The 17,838-nt window shown below is 34.7% G+C and overlaps 2 protein-coding genes across 3 annotated transcripts; one reads left to right on the forward strand and one right to left on the reverse strand.

Moving 5' to 3' along the window:
• Positions 1-8,850, forward strand: LOC136798908 (spermatogenesis-associated protein 21-like). The gene is made up of 9 exons (XM_067055577.1): positions 1-520; positions 1,916-2,059; positions 2,760-2,831; positions 3,300-3,411; positions 4,855-5,080; positions 5,708-5,743; positions 6,505-6,612; positions 7,788-8,036; positions 8,583-8,850. The coding sequence occupies exons 1-9, from the start codon at positions 388-390 to the stop codon at positions 8,778-8,780; spliced, it is 1,278 nt and encodes a 425-aa protein (XP_066911678.1). The 5' UTR covers positions 1-387; the 3' UTR covers positions 8,781-8,850.
• Positions 8,851-9,518: 668 nt separating this feature from the next.
• On the reverse strand, positions 9,519-16,831 carry LOC136798910 (squidulin-like). Of its 2 annotated transcripts, none has more exons than XM_067055579.1 (6): positions 16,659-16,831; positions 13,038-13,328; positions 11,594-11,744; positions 10,756-10,868; positions 10,240-10,396; positions 9,519-9,740 (listed from the first exon to the last, which is right to left on the reverse strand). In XM_067055579.1, exons 1-6 carry the CDS (start codon positions 16,689-16,691, stop codon positions 9,700-9,702), a joined length of 786 nt encoding a protein of 261 aa, XP_066911680.1. In that variant the 5' UTR covers positions 16,692-16,831; the 3' UTR covers positions 9,519-9,699. The 2 variants fall into 2 exon arrangements, with proteins under 2 accessions (XP_066911680.1, XP_066911679.1); XM_067055578.1 differs by lacking the exon at positions 16,659-16,831 and adding an exon at positions 14,060-14,374.
• Positions 16,832-17,838: the final 1,007 nt, after the last annotated feature.

Here is a 17,838-nt window from a genome sequence, read left to right on the forward strand (position 1 = left end):
TGTTTTAAATTGACGTCAACTTTAAACTTTTTTGACGTCAAATATTTTCTTTATCAATTTCAATCAAAACTTTTTGTTACTCTGCTCGCACAACAAATTCACCAAAAGAGGTTCCACTATCACATACCTCAAACAAACCACCTTTTATTCCTGAAGCCCGGCTAGATCATCGTCATCATCCTGAAGCTCTTGTATCAACCATGGTCTAAATAAACAAAACAACATTCTAATCATTGAACCAGCTCTACAAATCAGCCTTCAAAGACCATTTGATTGAACCCAACCCAAACCATACATTCAGTCTCAAACAAACAGCGACATCGTCCATAACTTTCAACACAAGTTCGAATTCATTACCTATCTACAGAGCATCTACTCGGCATCACTATGTTAACGACCTCTACGATTGACCGACAGAAATCTTTTCTTCAGCGAAGACGCGATTTGAATCCAAACAATCCCAATATCAATGTTATGGCGCCTGATCGAACTGATATTCTGACTCAAGGCCAAAAGAGTGGTAAGCTTATCATTAAAAATAATGATTTTCTTGTTGTTTTTTCGGCTTATTATAAGCTTTTTGGGAGGATCTTATCGTCTAGAGAAGGTCACAGAAATACCGCCCGGGGTGGTAAAAAATCTAAGAGTTGAGTAAACACTATCAGAGGTGTTAACAGTTTTTTCTAACGCCAATAACGGCTCAAAACACCCTTGCCTGTCTCAGACAGCCACGGCTTTTTCCTCGACACCGTTCCATTTGTAGCTTTCTATATATTTATTCCCCAGAAATCCGGGGAATAAAAATTCTCAGCTTCAAGCCAAAGAACCGTGGCTTTTGACTGCATCAAAAACTCTACTAAAAATATTTGGTGGTAAAGTGATAGACCTATGGCTTGTTAGCTCTGTACATGTTAATCTCCCACGTTCCATCCATTTAACGGGCAATATAGTATCGCACTATTTGGAGTCGAGTTCTTTTGTCAGATATCGTTATGTTTATATACTTTCAAGCTGATATTGTAGGGTTGAGATCCTTGAAATGATTTATAAAATTTTGTCAAAATTAGTGGTTAACTAGTTTATTTGAAGAGTATCCATCTAATTTCTTCTATGTTGATTAGCTCTGCAATTGATCTGGTTAGCTTTGAAATTGATAGATACTTCATATATCTATTAATCCCAGAGATAACCAATAGGAAAGAAACTTCAACGAATTCGAAAGGAAATTCACCGATTTCGATTTAATATCTTTAACTTTAGTCTTCAATTTACACACTTACGTACTGCTTAAATTTTGAATTTAGAAATTTTGAAGCCCGTAAAATCATACCGAATCCGGCTAATGAGCCTATTTTGGCAAATTTTGTTAAGATAATGAATCCGCTATTTCTATTTGCTTGAGTATCAGGAGGCTCGTGGGGCCCAATTTCGCAATTATAGACGCTTTCAATGAGCGCCCCGTCAGACCGGACTGACTACCCAATTTCCCTCACATTGCATTGGTTGACCTGGGCGAAGGTTCATACATTTGCCAATTGAACTGCTGCGAGTTGGAATCGAACCTCAGTCGATTTTGCAGCAACCAAGGTCAATGACCACTATACCACAACGCCAGCGCTACTTCTTCCCTGCTGATTATCTTTACAATTGATGGATACTTCCTATCTATTAATCCGAGATATAACCAATAGGAAAGAAACTTTAGCGAATTCGAAAGGAAATTCAATTTACACTCTTTTTTCGAGCTGCTTAAAGCTGAATTTTTAAAATTCATTCCCACAAAATTTAGAAATTTGTTCTTGAATTTCTAAAATAAATCCCGCAAAATCCCTCCAAATACTGCAAAAGTGAGCCCATTCTATTAAGTAAACTTCTATTATTTAGGTAATGGTATTTTCACGTTTTTTCTTTCTAGCCTTTCGCGAAGTGTTTGATTTGTTTGACAGTAATGGTGGAGGTTCCATCGATGCGGATGAATTGGACGAAGCACTTCGATCAGCTGATATTCAAGTTACCAAAGATGAAATCAATGAAGTCCTCTCTTCAATGGATAAAGATGGTTTGTGCCTTTTTTTTGAAACGACGCTTTCTGACTTTATCGTCTTACTGTAGGCTAATGATAGCGAGTTTATGTATTTGTGTTTTTCAGTGAATGAGACGGTTAGCTTCTGATTTCTCTAGAACCTGATCAACTGAGGACAACGGTAAACAAGCACTTTTTACCGTCCTCGATTATTGTTGATCAAAAGTGCGGGTTTATTCAAATCGCCTCTGTCACTCTGCCGTCCTCAAAAGTGCCAATATATAAACTCTCTAATTCCCGATAATCACTTCAGATTCAGATATATAAAAGATGTATATAAGGTTGTGATCAGATCAGGGAAAAAATCTCTTAAGAGGAATAATTCAAGTTACTTATAAAGCGTATGCTTTTTCTGCTAGAAATCTGAGACAGATATTTAACTAGCTTCCCTGGATATTTCTGAACTTCTACTGACTATAGATAAATTCAAAATTATGCCATAAATTGCAAGAGAGAAAAACTGTCGAGTGACCAATTCTAATTTGAAGTATAGTCTTTTAAATAAATTTTGTAAGCAAAGGTCATCTTGTTCGTAAACATATTTTCGTATCCTCAACAAATTTCTCGTTATTAGATAATCTATAAATTTTACTAGTTTCATTAAAACTTCTTTATATATAAATCTTTGATAGAAATCATTATACCTTTATAATCTTCAAATTATTGTTATTTTTAGGTAATGGAGAAATCGATTTTGAAGAATTTCTTCAATTGATGACCAACACTGAACGATTTCTGGAAAGTGTCAGTAAGTGATACAAGAAATTGTCCAAGTTGTTTTTTTTACTTGAAGTTTTCATTATACAGTTCATTGAGTTTGAAGCCCCAAAGAGGCTAGAGATGAATCTTCAACCTTTCTCAAGCAAGAGTTTCGGATTTAGCCCATTTGGGGCTTTGAAATCAACGATACACTTACAGTCTTCATAAATCGAGAGGTTTCTTACGAACCTTTTCATTCAAAAAATAATTCTTGAAAATGTAAAGATAAAATAACTAAATTAGAAAAAAAAACCTTGGAAAATTCTTCTGATGAATTTGAAGTAGTAGTTGAAAAATAAAGACCACTATGAATTAGTGCTTTTTCGTTTTTTTAGTCAAAACATACAGAGATTTTGAAGAAAAGCCGTTGTATAATTATGATTAGATAGTCTATCCTCGCCCTACAGGCAATTCACTATTGCTTTTTCTATTGATGTTTTATTGATTTTTTTTGTAGTCTGCAAAGAACAAGAAGCCGAAGCCACACAGCAACGCGAAGTTTTACTCTTCGAAGCATTGACCCAATTCATGAGAAAATCTGCACTACATTCAATCAACGAAATTGTCGGGTAAGGATCGAGGCTTGTACGTTGATAATAACGCACAAATCTCATTTAAACATCTTTTTGATACAGCGGAGTCTCCATAATTCGAATCTCTATAACTCGAATAAATCCTTAACTCGAGCAAGTATTCTTGTTCCTTCAGCTAACAATGCCTCATAAACCAATCTCCATAATTCGAAATTCCTTAACTCTAATAACAAGTTTATGTTCCCCGTGCGGGAACATCTGTATCTGTATTACAGCTGTATCTGTAATAGTAGGGCCAACCCTTAGGATTTAGAAGTACAAGACATGTAGTATACTTTTTTTACTTGGAATTTCGGCTCCATCCGATTATAACAAAATTTTTTTGAATTCGTCTCTTGAATATCGTCAATTTTTTACTGATTTTGGAGGTGACGAGTTTTGGCTATAACGCCAGTTTTTTACTTATTGATAATTTTGTAAGGCCTTATTCGCGGGCCCCCTTTCAAAAATATCTCAAAATCTCATCTACCTTCGAACCAATTATATGCATGTATTTCATGAATGATGGTATGGATCCCTGCTTTAACGTCCATGAACATTAGTTAGGTGAAAGGTGAACGTTGAAAGAACGTCTTGTAGATTAGCTCATATGAGCTAGATGTATACTTTACATACATTGGTTGTCATCCCGTTGTCATACGTGACAAAAGCTGAGATAAGTTTATACGTGTTTTCTGACTAGAGGAATCCTCATCTGATATATATTTGAATGATACGCTACACGTTTTTTTATAAGGACATTCAAAATTTTCTTAAAATTACTTACTTTTGGAGTTTCAAGCCTAAAAATGTTCTTATCATGTTCTTAATTTCACCATTTTATTAGTAATTTGGTCCATTCTCCTAAGAAATTGGATGTTTTCAAGTCCGTGAAGCCTTAAAATGTTATCCTTAAAAACTTGTTCTTAATATTTTGACCATCGAAGCCTTATTTTCGGTTTCTTATAAAGTTTGTTCTTATGAAAAACGTGAAGTGAGACCGGCCGTTTAGCTTCAAATTTTGAATTTACGCGCTCGATTATTTTCAAAACAATTTTTACTCTCCAACATCTCAGACACAGTTCGTGTTTGCAGCTATTTATCAAATCTTTAACAGCTATCAAATAAACATCTATTTTTTATTTTTTCTAAAATTTTTCGGATTTCCTCTAATAAATTAGGATAACAGTGTGACTTTATAGAATCTGTGATAGAAGTTTTGTTATTTAAAAAAGTAAAGTACAGTAAAGAATAATGATATATTGTATATCTAGTTTTGGGAAATATTTTGCCGAAGAACCATGAGTGTGGGAGCCATCGTCGAACTTGATTTAGAAGATTGCTTTAGGAAATTCCATGGGGTTTTTTACTCAACAGATTTTAGAAGAAATCTTAAATTGTTAGCCCTTCTTATATATATTATCCACTTTTCTTTTAAAGCTATTACCATCAGAAATACAAGAAAGTTCAAACGCCTCATGTTATCCGCCATTATGCAGCAGGCGCCCGTCTGATTGGTTTATCTGAACAACAAATCAAACGCCACCTTGAACAATTGAGACGTTCATCTATGAGTAATAATAAAAGTCCATACGCTCAACCACCATACGCATTCATGCATTTATGTAGACAAAAAGAGGTCCCAAGACCTGTTAAACTTGAAAAGGTAGCTTTTATTTTAACACGCTTTGTCATGTTTATCAATCACAAATTTTGATTTTATCTCCAGTCTTATTTTTCGAGATTCTCAGGCTTAATGTTCTGACAATTTTAGCAAGGCTGTCTTAAAGTGGACTTCAATAAAAAAACCTTTTAAAAAAAAATATAATAAAGCCTTTGTTGAAATGAGAACATCTCAAAAACAGCCAGCCTGAGAATTGAAACAATTAGCCGAATTTGCTCAAAATTATCTGAAGTCATAAGAAACTTTCCGGATTCTTTTAAATTCCTACATTTGAATTAGCAGAGCAGGTTTGTTCAACTCTAGTCCTCTAGGGCCGATTTTTATAATCCAAGGTAATTCTATAGTACACACGCATTAGAGTTATTAAATTTTGGCTCAGGTCTGACTGTTCTTAATTTTTTGAAATCTTATGAGATCTTATGAGTAATTTCTTAAAATCTTTGGCTCTGATTGCTCTTAATTTGTTCTTAAGTTTGGGCTAAATTTAGGCTTCTTGTTCCCATAAAACTGTTCTTTCTATAAAACTCTTCTCATAAAAAAGTATTTAAAGTTAATTAATTTTAAAACGTCACCAACCAACCATAATTGTTCTTCTTTCGTTTTTTTTAGATCACTGAGATCACGGAGGAGAGTTCGCCAACAAAAGTAAGGAGCTAAAATTCACGAAATGGTCCTTCTCTTACTTTTACAATGGTTGCATCGATAGGGAACTAGGCTTTTTGAGACATTCATCATGTTTTTTAAAAGATCTTTTTTAGTAATATTATACATTATACATCATCTTTCAAAAAATAACACCACCAATTTTGTTAACCCTATTGAACCTTAGGGGGGGCTTATCCTGTACCACCCCTTAACTTTTGATCTAGTGGGTCTTTTTGGATGAAATTTGGCACACAAGATCCTTGTCACGTAAGGTAACTTTTGACAAAAAGTTTTTTTTGATGACGTCACTCATCATGCCCAAAATTAGCAAAAACCGAAAATTTCCTTTGTTCTTATAAATAGCTATTGTATTCTAACAAAGGCTTTAGAAAAAAAGTTGCCTGAGTTTAAAATACTTATTTTATCCTAAATAATTACGGTTTAAACGATATATTTGACACTAAAAATAAATTTGTATTGGAAAAGTGTCAATTTTTGTGACACCTTACTGTCAGAAATGTCATCATGATCAAGGTGTGGAATTTTTTAGGTGTCAAATTTTTTTTTTATTTTGAAGCTAAATAAAAGTTAGGAATTTAAAGAAAATTTCATGGCAAAAGCTCTATTATTTTAGGAGCTATTACCAATAGTTTGACCTCCGAACAGAAAGAGCCCCCCCCCTAGGCCGAATAGGGTAATACATGACCCTCAATATGTCGGTTTAATTCGAATTCACAGGAAGAGATACTTTACTTATTTAGATTCGTGAGAATTTGAAGATCTTGGTACCAGATGCTCCACGACAATCAACATGTAAAGGACGTATTCGTTTGAAGATTGTATGGGACCAAAAAGAAAAGGATGAGAAGGTCAGTAATGTAGTAACCCATAGCAACCATACCAAGCAGTCGTACCCGTGTAACATAGTCCTTATATGCTGTTGACGGTGGTTCTTTTTTGTCGCTTTTTGACCTCTTGTTGAGGATCGGCCGAGTAGAGAAGCCTCAAATTCCGATTTTTTATTCACACAGTTCACTTGGATTAAACAAAACACTTTCCATCATTACTTTTGAACCATTTTCAGCTTAAGGGTATTTGGTGATTAACTTATATGTCCTTTTTACACCGGCCCATATTGGCGTTATTTTTGAGCTCGTGGCGTAATAAGAGCCGGTGTTAAAAGGGCCAGCATAAAAAGAGCCAAGATTTAGCAATTTTTACCTAAAAGCAGCGCTAAATTTTTCTCATTATTTCTCAATTTAAAGGATTTATGGTATGATTCGCAATCGAAAATTATCCATTGTTTTACTCCATATTTAAAACTTCAGTGAAATATTTAATATTTTTAAAATCAGTGATTTTCGATGGAATTTTCAAGTTTACTACTGAAAAATGACATTTTATTTATTATTTATATTACTTATAATTTGAAGCATAAGTAGCCATTTTTACAATTTGTTGGCGTAATTAACAGCCCTGATTGGCGTAAGACCAAAATTAGGCTGTGGCGTAAGGGCTGACGTAAAAGGGACCGGCGTTAAATTGATGTTGCTGTAAATGATTGTTGCCATTAGTATAGTGGACACATGGCCCCGGCGTGCTAATCGAATTGAGGGGGCCAAAAAAATATGTCCATGGTTGGGCGGTGAAGAAAATTTTCGACTTTGCACCCTTATTTCACCCCCTATAAACGGTATATATAAGATTTTTTAAAGTAAAAAAAAAAATTTGCAAAATATTGGGGGGCCATGGGACAACACTCCTCCAAATCCTCTGTAAGCTTGTACTCAGATGTTTCTATTACAGTATTTTACAGTATTATACTATTTTTCACCTGATCCAATTATTTATCCAATTTTCCTGTTCCTCTTTGTTACTGCTCTTGTTCTGTTCGTAGTGGCCCTTTGTGGAAACAATTCTTGAGCTGTCTAAAAGCTCAACGATTTTTGGGAGCCAGCCACTTAAAACATTCGTTATTATAATTAGTATTCCACTTGGCAAATAATCATTCTAATAATCTCGATTTCTATTTCCACTTATGTAGGCTGGTAAACTACCAAGTCTTATACCCACCAAACCTCACGAGACAGCTACATCTCAATCATTACGTAAAAAGCGGCGCCATAACGGCTGGGTGGCACAACGCTTTAACCCAGCTAACATTCGTGACCATTTACCAATTTTGACTACAAATAGTGTCAAACGTGAACTGAAAGCCGATGGGGGTGTTCTTATTGATCCTGATAAGCCGCATTCGTTGGATTTCGATGACGCGCCTGGATTAAGATTCAAGGTAAAAATTTAATACACACAGCCTCGGAAAATCAAAAAGTGCTGCAAGGGACTCTGGTCACAATTGGGCCTAAAAAAGATCCTCTTTAAATGCTTTATAGTTACATATAGTTCTAAAAGTCATCAATCAAAAAGTGGTGCAAGGCTCTGGGTACTATATATTCATATAATGGTTCTCAGCCGGGAGCGAGGGTGCCTATCCCCTTTTCTATTTGCGCTAGACCTAGGAAGTCGAATGCCGAGGTGGAGCGCCACACCAACTCTACTCTATCAGATTACCCAATCTAAGCTACTAACCCACTGAGGTGAACGGGGATCTAACCTACAACCCTTGAACTGTAAGGTGAATACACCATTTCAACCATAGCCCTCAATTGCCGCGCGGGCATTTTTTTGTACGCTTTATCCCACTAAAACCGTCCCAGTCCTTTTTTTCACACCTATAAACATTAGAAAAAGGTGTCGAAAAAGGATTAGATCCAGTTTAGGGGGGATAATTGAATAATTAAGTGGCACGCGTTAAACAGTTTTCTCTTCGTCTTTTCAGGTTACAGGCCTTACAAACCAATACTACAAAGGGATTCAGAATCAGAAAAGTAGAGAAGCTGAAACACATTGGCATAGTCTCGGCGTCAACCGGATGCCGTCACAACATTTACGCGAGTCTTATCGACGTGTATTTAAGGCTTACGTAGATTATCGTAACACCCCTGTATCATCGCTGTGCTCCAGCTCGATTGCATGATATGAAATACTTGTTTTTTTTAGTGTGTCTTGAGAATATAAACAAAAATTGTAACCAAGCCACTAACTAATTTTATTTCGTGTTTAAAGTTCCATTTCATTAAGAATTTACAAGCTAAATTTACATGAGGATTATCCCTTTAGGTTTTTAAAATAACTGAAAATTAATGGTGAAAGAAGATTCCTTTTTTACGGAGTTCAGCAGATATTCGAGAGGTTAAAAAGCACCAAGAAACGACCGTCCAAGCAACGAAAAACAAGATCCCCCGTTCGCGGGGTTCGGCCCCGATATTCGAAGAAACAACGGTGTCAAACGAGAGACAGCCGTCGAGGCTAAAAGATTAGTTTTTAAAACATGTACAAAAGGAATCAACCTCATTACAAGAGATTCTCCCTTATATTTACAAAGGTTCAATGAAAGTAAGACTAATAATTTACAAATAATACTCTCGGGTACGGGAGAGGTTGGAATAAAAATGTCCTGGGTGTAAAATTTTTGAAAGTGAGGCTAATACAGCAGAATTAGGGCAAAAAAGAGAACTTTCGAAAACATTTTCCCAAAAAATAATTAGCGGTAAGTTTGGACTGAGGATATTCTGGGTGGAAATTTTTTGAAAAATTAATTAGCGGGAGGGGGACGCTTATTAGGTACACGAGGGTATATTAACTCAAATTTAATATTTGCAGTGATAGACTACATTCTTAAATTTGCTAGAAGTCTAGAAGTCCACGTTAAGTATAATTTAAGCAAAAATTACGACTTTTGCAAATATTTATTTCATCTTATATACAATAATTTACAAAACAAGTTTCAAAATAAATCTTTGTTAATTCCAGCATGGTGCCCATGATACTCGCATACATCTCATGCAACTTTTATGCGTGATAGATCGAGTATCCACTGTAAAAATTTTCTATCCTTATTTGGTCTTCATTGGTCCAGTAAGCAACTTGACAAACTCTAAAATGTAAAAACGGGATTTAATCTATACTGTTTGAAGAAACTTATCAAATGACCTTAACCAAAAAATGGTCTCGTTGGGAAAAACTATTCTTCAATCCAAGTTCACCGCTAACTAGCAAAACAGGGCTTTTTGAGTTTTTCGCATTTAAAACTAAAACTAAAATCATCTTAAACTAAATCATTTGGCTAAATTTTGGTAAAAAGCCTAGAACAGATTAGAAACAATCCATATCTCTACCCTGAGTATCAAAGGCCAAGTTTTCAAAGAGAAAATATTTTATTCAAGCTGCGATGCTCAGATCTCAGATTTAAGAAAATGCTGACTTAAGGCCCCTATAATAACTAACAAGTCAAAAGTGAATAAAGTAAGTATATCCAGAACATTCTTAAAAACACAAACCTAAAAACGCAAAAATACGGCCAACTGAACCAGATGTAATGGTTCTTATAAAAATCGTGCCATTTGAGACTCGTGAAATATCCAATATTATCTTACCAGCGAACTCGATTTCACCATTCCCATCAGCATCCGCCTCTTTCAACATATCCTGCACTTCTTCTAATGTTAAATCTTCACCAAGTTTTTTCATACATTGCCATAATTCTTCTGAAGTAATCGTTCCATCACCGTCTTGGTCAAAGAAGGCGAACGCCTGAACAGAAAAAAAATTGGATAAAGTCTTGTGGCAGAAACAATCAGAAACTATCTTTCCCGTGGGTGATGTTTTCGTCAGTAAAGTATGATTTACACTCGGTAAAAATATGGTCCAGTAGTTTATGATTGAAGAGGGAAACTCGGTGGAAGTGATTAATTATAGTACAGTTGAGTCTCCATAACTCGAACCTCAAATGTCCCCTTAACTCGAACAAATCTGTGTTCCCATGCGTGTTCGAGTTATGGAGACACTACTGTATCATGATTATACGCGGCAACTAACAAAAAAACAACAATCAGGAACACAATCTCAAAATACCCAAATAACGCAACATTAGGAAAATTAATATCACATACCTCTCTCATTTCTTTATTGATATCAGTAGCACCCATTGTTTGTGACATGATCTTTTTGAAGGATTCAAAATCCAAATTTCCTTCAGCGTCTGTATCTACGTCTTCCAACATTTCTGATACGAAAAGAACATAACACCCATGTCTCAATGCCCATGTGTGAATCTTTTATAAGTGTTAATCCCTTATTGTTTAATACACCCCCTTCTCACAGGTAGGATTTTTTCAGCCAGCGGGGATATATAATATTGATAATCCCATAATTTTTATGGCTGGGGATTTCAACTCTTTTGTCAGAAAATTCAGTTGGGATGGAAAAAATAGCATAACATTTTGCGGTGAGGACTGGTTTTTATGATTATTTTCAGCGGGGACAAAAATGGGTTGGGATTTCACAACCTCGTTCCTTGCGTATTAATCAGCTTTTTTATGCTTACTGATAACGCTTGATAACATTCTCTGGCGTCCAATCAATAGCGTAAATAAAGCCTGGGATACATAGGAACGAGGTTGGGGATTTCGCTCATTGTAATTCAAAAAACCAACGGGGGATTTTGAAAACTAAAGTGGCTTCCAACGGTTGGTCCAGAGCTCAGTGTAGTTTTCTAATAGAGATAAAAATTCGGGGTATTTTTGACACTGCGACAATTGTTTTGGCCAATTTTTGCAATGGGGAAGGGGTGTCACCGGCTCTGTGATACTGGGTGTACAGTAAAATGAAAGAAAGGCTGAATTTCACAGCAACGATCCATAACCAGGGGAATCCTGGGGAAAGTGTAATCAATTTGAGTTTTAACTGATAATATCTCACTTATTTTGAGGTAAAAACAGTTTTTTTAACCTTTGATGTCACCATCACTAACAGTTTGACCAAGGTTGGTCATTACTTCACGTAATTCTTCCATTGAAATTGTTCCATCACCATCCTGGTCAAACATACTAAATGCTTCACGTATATCATTGGTCTGGTCTTCTGTCAGTTCGGTAAATGTCTGAAAAAGTAAAGTTTATATCAAACACACTGTGGTCCAGCCTGATAGACGAAAACCTTTTTATTACACAGTTAAACCATTGACTTTCAAGCCCGAAGGACTAGACTCTCGTTCTGGTTGGGAAATAAGTGGCTTCACTTTTTCTTGCCTGAGAAAGATTAGAGATCTACTCTAGTCCTTCGGGCTTTAAACACAACGAGTTTAACATACAAAATGAAAAATTTGGCGGGTGTGAAGGTACTGGCTAACCGTGGTCAGAAAAAGAATATAGAAATGTACAATAAAAATTTCCTCAGACTTCACGAATTTCAATTTTGGCCTATTTCAAGTTAAGACATAGTACAGAGGTCAATACAAAGCTTTTTATCTCAGACAGAATATAGACTTTAAACAATGAACCAAGATGCTTCAAATTTTGTTGAATAATTTTTCTAGATGAAAAAATTAGAAGAACTTCGATTGTCAAAGATTTTAAATCTCTTTTGGTTAAATACCACAATCATGGTCGTAATATTTGAGAAAAAAGGGAAATCCTCCGGGAAGTTTTGTAACCACAATCGATTTGTAAGTGCTCTAAAGTAGGTTGGAAGGGTAGAGTTTTAACTCTGAGTTTTAACACGAGGCTTAAGACGAAGGATCTGATGATCCAAAAGTTCAAAAATGGTTCAATGAGGCTCATAATATAGCCTGGAGGCCTATAAACCCAAGCCAAATTGAAATATCCGATTAAATTTTTGAGAGATGGCCCAAAATCGACTTTCTCGCCCGAACTCCAAATTTCAAAAAACGCGGAAATAAGCTGAATTCTCAATAGATTTTGACCATGATTGCAGTAGTAATTCAATGGGCTGATACAGAATTTTTTGCTTGCTTCTGCTTATGCATATCGAAATTTACGTAAAATTCTGCGTCGATTGGTATACATTTTAAAGGCATTTGAAGAAAAACTGAGGCCACAGGAGCCTCAAACTTTCGATAAAGTCAAACTTTCGACCAACTTCCAAGAGGTCAAATTTTCGATTTCTAAAAAGGCTCTGAGAAAAAATGCCAGCACGGTAAGTTAACCTTGGTTGCTGCACAGGCGGCTGAGGTTCGATTCCAACTCGCAGCTGCTCACTTGGCAAGTGAATGAACCTTCGCCCGGGTCAACCCATGCCATGTGAAGGTGATTGGGTAGTCAGTCCAATGAGCTGACGGGGAGCTCATTGAAAGTGTCTATATTTGCGAGAATGGGCCTCACAGTCTCCTGTAACTCAACCAAATAAAAATAGAAAAAAGAATGATAAAGAATACCTGAGCTTGACTTTTCTTTCTGTCTTTGTTATCTTTGATATGTTGTTTTCGCACTTTATCAATAGCTGTGTGGAGAGCGTCTAAGAATCCGTGAAAATCCACTTCTCCGCCTTTTTTCTCAATAATTTTATCAAAGATATCGTTTATTTCTTCGTCTTTGGGTTTCGGTTGAAGCGAGCGCAGAGCAGTACGAACTTGTTTAGCGGAAATGATTTCACGTTTTCCATTTGTGAAGTAATTGAAGACTGCACGGAAATCTTCGATATCTTCTTGATTGAATATGGAGTATGCCTGTTAAACAAAGAAAATATTTGAACGATTGAGACTAAAGGGGTAATGAGCTCAGAACAGAACAGTTCAGAGTCGATAATGCAAACCTCAACTACTTATTATTGATTCAAAATCTGAAATCTAATCTGGTGATTGTCCGATCAAGGGATGTCATGCACTCTACTCCAGAGGAATAAGGCGGGTTCGTGGAGGTCAAAATTCTTGCAACGTTACTAATCAATTTCATAACCTCATTTCAAAATTTGAAATTATTTTGATGATTCTATTAAAAGTTATTAGAATTTCAATTTTTATGACGTCATCAAAATAGCGCAAAATTGAGGATTTTTGCGAATTACGCAAAATTGAGGATTTTTGCGAATTACGCAAAATTTAAAAATGAAAAAACATCTGCCTAGACTGAATCTTAATCTACTTAGTTATACGCTTCGTTTGAGCCCAAAATGAGCTTCTGAAAATGATTTGTAACGTTGCAAGCATTTTGACCTGCAGCACTCAGGAAAAGCAAATTTCAAAGACGTACTATAGTCTTTGTTGTAGACTTATTAGAACTGCGTTGGAATACCGCAACAGTATTACAGAAAATAATTTTTAACCAGTATAACGTGGAATAAAGGCTTCTTCTAAGTCAATGACCCACTAGGTTCTATCCGATTCTCCCAGTTCTGTAAATTATACAATTCGGGCTTGTAAAACTTAGACACCGCCAGCAGTCTTTAAAAAATACAAACCTCCAATTTGTGCTTCATCGTCATCAATGTGGTCTTTTTCAAAACCATTTAAAAGGTCTTTATTAAGTTTCTAATATTTTCAATTCCAATATTCCTCAAAAACACATTAAGTGTTGAGACGAAAGTGTACTATATAATTCGTACGTAACATATGTTACACGTACGGCTATAGGTATCTCAATATGTAATATGCTTTTCCGATTTTATCTAGATCTTAAGACATCAAGATATACCGTCGACAACATATTCCTCTTAAAGCTGCGAAATATCGAAATTATTATAAATCTGTGCTTCTGTACTATGCTTACTCGGAGAGAGAAACTCATTTCGAAATCAATGAAAATCCACTTTGCTGTGCTTTTGATCTCAATAACCCTCAGGGATATCTTTAAGCTAATTTAAAATGATTAAGTCAACCTTTCACAAAAGAAATACTTAATATTGGATGTCTTCGATTAATTGATTACGCTAGAGGTATTAAATTTGCAAGCATTTCTTTTATAAGAATCTTTGTAAATTTTGACTCCAAAGCTAGGTTGATCTAGGTTGATCTGAAATTCGTGACCTCTAGACTATTTTTAATATTTTGCTCACCTTGACTTAATCTTTTAGCCATTTTTTAATCTGAGAAAGGGATTTTTCTTAATTTGTTCTTAAGTTTCGGTCAAAATTGAAACTCGTTCTTGTTTAACTTTTCTTATAAAAAGTGTTTACAATCGTCCAGGGTGACTCTGTAAGAATATTTGATGTGTACTTTATGCTTATAAAAAACTTTAAATGGATTATCTAGGATACAATGTCTGATGCGCGTGATTTTGCATTAAGCAATGTTTTCTGTCTAAAGGGAGGGATTTGTCGAGGACCTATTTGTCACTATAGTTATTGCTAATTAAAATCACCTTAAATTTAAAGCTAATGAAGGAAAATCTTTTCACTGGGTGCCTTGACGATTAATTAGATGTTATTTTTTAATTGCTGCTTGTAATTCAAAAAGTTGGACTGAGATGGAACCTGCAATATAAAATATGTCATATAAAGTTTCATACGTGCTTATTTTTATAAGAATGTACTCTATTAGAAATGCTAACAATATCACCTTAATAGAATTTGGCAACTGCCATTTTAAGAGTATATATTTTTACATCCAAATCTCCAAATTGCCAATTGTTCTTCAAGAATGCAGGCAAAAAATGCCATATTTTTGGTTGACGTATGTATTTCATGTAAAAATTTAGGTTGGATTCGGACCTTTAGGAATATTTTAGGATGGTTTTCAATCATGTCTTAGAATTTTCTACTCATATTTATCTTCTTGTGACATTCATACTTTAAAGAAGATTTTTCATGATATGATTCTATGAGCCTCTTAGTAGTGAAAAGCATCTTATCCTTTTCAAGTAGAAAAGGGATTTGAAAGAGATAGTTTGAATAAGCGGTTTAAAATGAAGACTAGAGAAAAAAATTTGAAATTCAACTGTGACCTGGAGACGTTATATTGCATTGGAAGTTTCTAAATCATTTCATCGTTGTTTTTATAAGAACAATTTAAGAACAATGTCGGGCATGGAATTATACTCAATTTCAAGCAATTTAGGGGTCAAAGTAGTGAAAAAGCCTAAAATACCTCACCCTATTTAACCTTGTAAATAAGAACAGGAGCCTCGTCAAAAGTGTACTAGTTCTTATAAAAAAATATATCTTATCTTTACAATGTTCTTGATCGATTACAGTTGTGCAGGTGCCGAACCGCCGAATCTGACTCTTAGAAATTTAGACTTTCACAGTGAATGTGCTCATTGATGAAAAGAAAACATATTTGAAGATTTTTTTTGACTGATATTACAGGAAAAACTGTAAGGATAATAGACTTCAAAATTGACCATGAAAATCTGAGCAAAAAAAGTCAAAAGTCAAAAGTCTCGAATGGGTCATTCCATTTCATATCTCATACAGGGGGGTTGGACGAAAATTTCCAGGGGGTATAAAGGAGTATTTTTTCATAGTTAAAAGGTTATTCTAAAAATTTCCAAGGTGTAAAAGACTGATTTGTTCGTCCACCCTCACTTCTAAGATATGAAAATAATTTTCAAAGGGTTTTTTGTAAGAATCTTTTTTTGCCTTGAAAAGGTTCATGCACCCCCTCCCCTGTATGACAATTTAATGGAACAGCCTAAATATACCAGGATATAAGCACAAAATCCGGTCAGCACGACGTCAAGATGAGTCTAAACAAACTTGATCTGAACTTATTTTCAACACTGCAACCTCGTCCCCGTGTATCCCAGGCTTTATTTACGTTACTTGATGGACGCCGGAGAATAGCAAGGGTATTATCTGTCGCTATCAGTAAGCATCAAAAAGCTGATAATACACAGGGAACGAGGTTTGACAACACTGTACATATGATTTTTGAATATTTATAAATCCATGTCTTGTAATCTAGGTCATAAGAGCTGCAAAAATGACTTTTCAAACAGACCATCCACCAAACCAAAATTATAAAAAAAAGGGTTTTCATGTGTCAACAAAACATTCAAATAGGTTGGGAAAAAGTAAGTAGGATAAAAGATGGGAAATAGGAAAGAATAACATAGGGTACCTTATATTGATTGTTTCCATTCGCAGATGCCATCGTCACTCGGTCGACAAAAAAATGATCAAATAACTGCAAAAATCAAATATAATATACGGTTTTAACTTGTCAGATTTTCGCGATTTTAAATCCAAGAAACTAAGAGATTTTTATCACTTCTCGAAAAAAATAGATTACAACACTCCTTTAAGACAAAGTAGGGATCAGGAATTTTTATATCCCTTTATATACTATAAAGAAAAAAAATTCTGTTTGACATTTTTTCGGGAAAAATATGTAATACAATAATTTTCAAACCTTGTAATCATATATAGTGGTCTCTACATTGAACATCTTTTCAACATTCAAATAACATCCATGCTTCAAAAATGAGCTGAGAAAGGCAGGGGTTAAGTGCTTCCAATATAAGGTCAAACTGTGATGAAAATTAATGAAATTCTAATGGAATAAATATCTAACATGCTGACATGCTATGTTACTGATGTGAAGTTGTTAATTAAAATTTGAAATTTTGTTTGATATTATTTGCTTATTTGGTTGTCTAATAAACATGCCTCACATTATATAAAATATACTTTTTTCATAAGAACATCCTAAAGTTTTCGGAATTAAGCCTAAAAATATGTTCTTGAAATTAAAATGTTCTTATTTTCACCATTTAGTGCGTGTTTTTGTAAGATTCCCTAAGGAATCGAGTGTTTTAGGGTCCGTTAAAGCCTTGAAATGTTCTTAGCTTGTTCCTAATATTTTGGTTCTAGCAGCCTTGTGTTCTTATAACGTAGATGACATTTTTTTGATGTCTATTGATTAAAAAATCAGTATTTAACAGTTTTGAAGGATGCCCTCTTACTCAGCTAGATGCGTTCCAATATCTAAATAAGCTACATTCTCTTTTTTTAAAGAATCAATAAATTCTGTTGTTAGTTCAAGACTTATTTTGTCCGAAATTGTTTTATTTTCAATATAGTTTGTTCTTATAAAAAGAAACATGTATACTTTATTTTCATACTTTGAAGACCATTGAAGGAAGTTTTTAAGTTGTTTTTTGGTCTTATTGTTCTTATAATTAAGAAGAGTGCATGTCCCTGTTATCTTTAGATCCCTTTAAAGTGGTCACAAAAATCAGATACAGAAATAGTCTGTGTAAAATCAGATTAGTCTGGAAATTGTAAAAATTTTTAATCAG

The sequence above is a fragment of the Clytia hemisphaerica genome, unplaced genomic scaffold (genome assembly GCF_902728285.1).
Source record: "Clytia hemisphaerica strain Z4C2 unplaced genomic scaffold, Clytia hemisphaerica genome assembly, whole genome shotgun sequence".
Taxonomy (NCBI): domain Eukaryota; kingdom Metazoa; phylum Cnidaria; class Hydrozoa; order Leptothecata; family Clytiidae; genus Clytia; species Clytia hemisphaerica.

Coding starts and splice junctions, on each gene's coding strand:
- LOC136798908 (XM_067055577.1), top strand. CDS start 388: ATGTTAACGACCTCTACGATTGACCGACAGAAATCTTTTCTTCAGCGA. Junction 2,060..2,759: donor CTCTTCAATGGATAAAGATG/GTTTGTGCCTTT, acceptor TGTTATTTTTAG/GTAATGGAGAAATCGATTTT. Junction 8,037..8,582: donor CGCCTGGATTAAGATTCAAG/GTAAAAATTTAA, acceptor TCGTCTTTTCAG/GTTACAGGCCTTACAAACCA.
- LOC136798910 (XM_067055578.1), bottom strand. CDS start 14,107: ATGGTTTTGAAAAAGACCACATTGATGACGATGAAGCACAAATTGGAG. Junction 10,869..11,593: donor TAGTGATGGTGACATCAAAG/GTTAAAAAAACT, acceptor TTTTCGTATCAG/AAATGTTGGAAGACGTAGAT. Junction 9,741..10,239: donor TGGTGAAATCGAGTTCGCTG/GTAAGATAATAT, acceptor TTTACATTTTAG/AGTTTGTCAAGTTGCTTACT.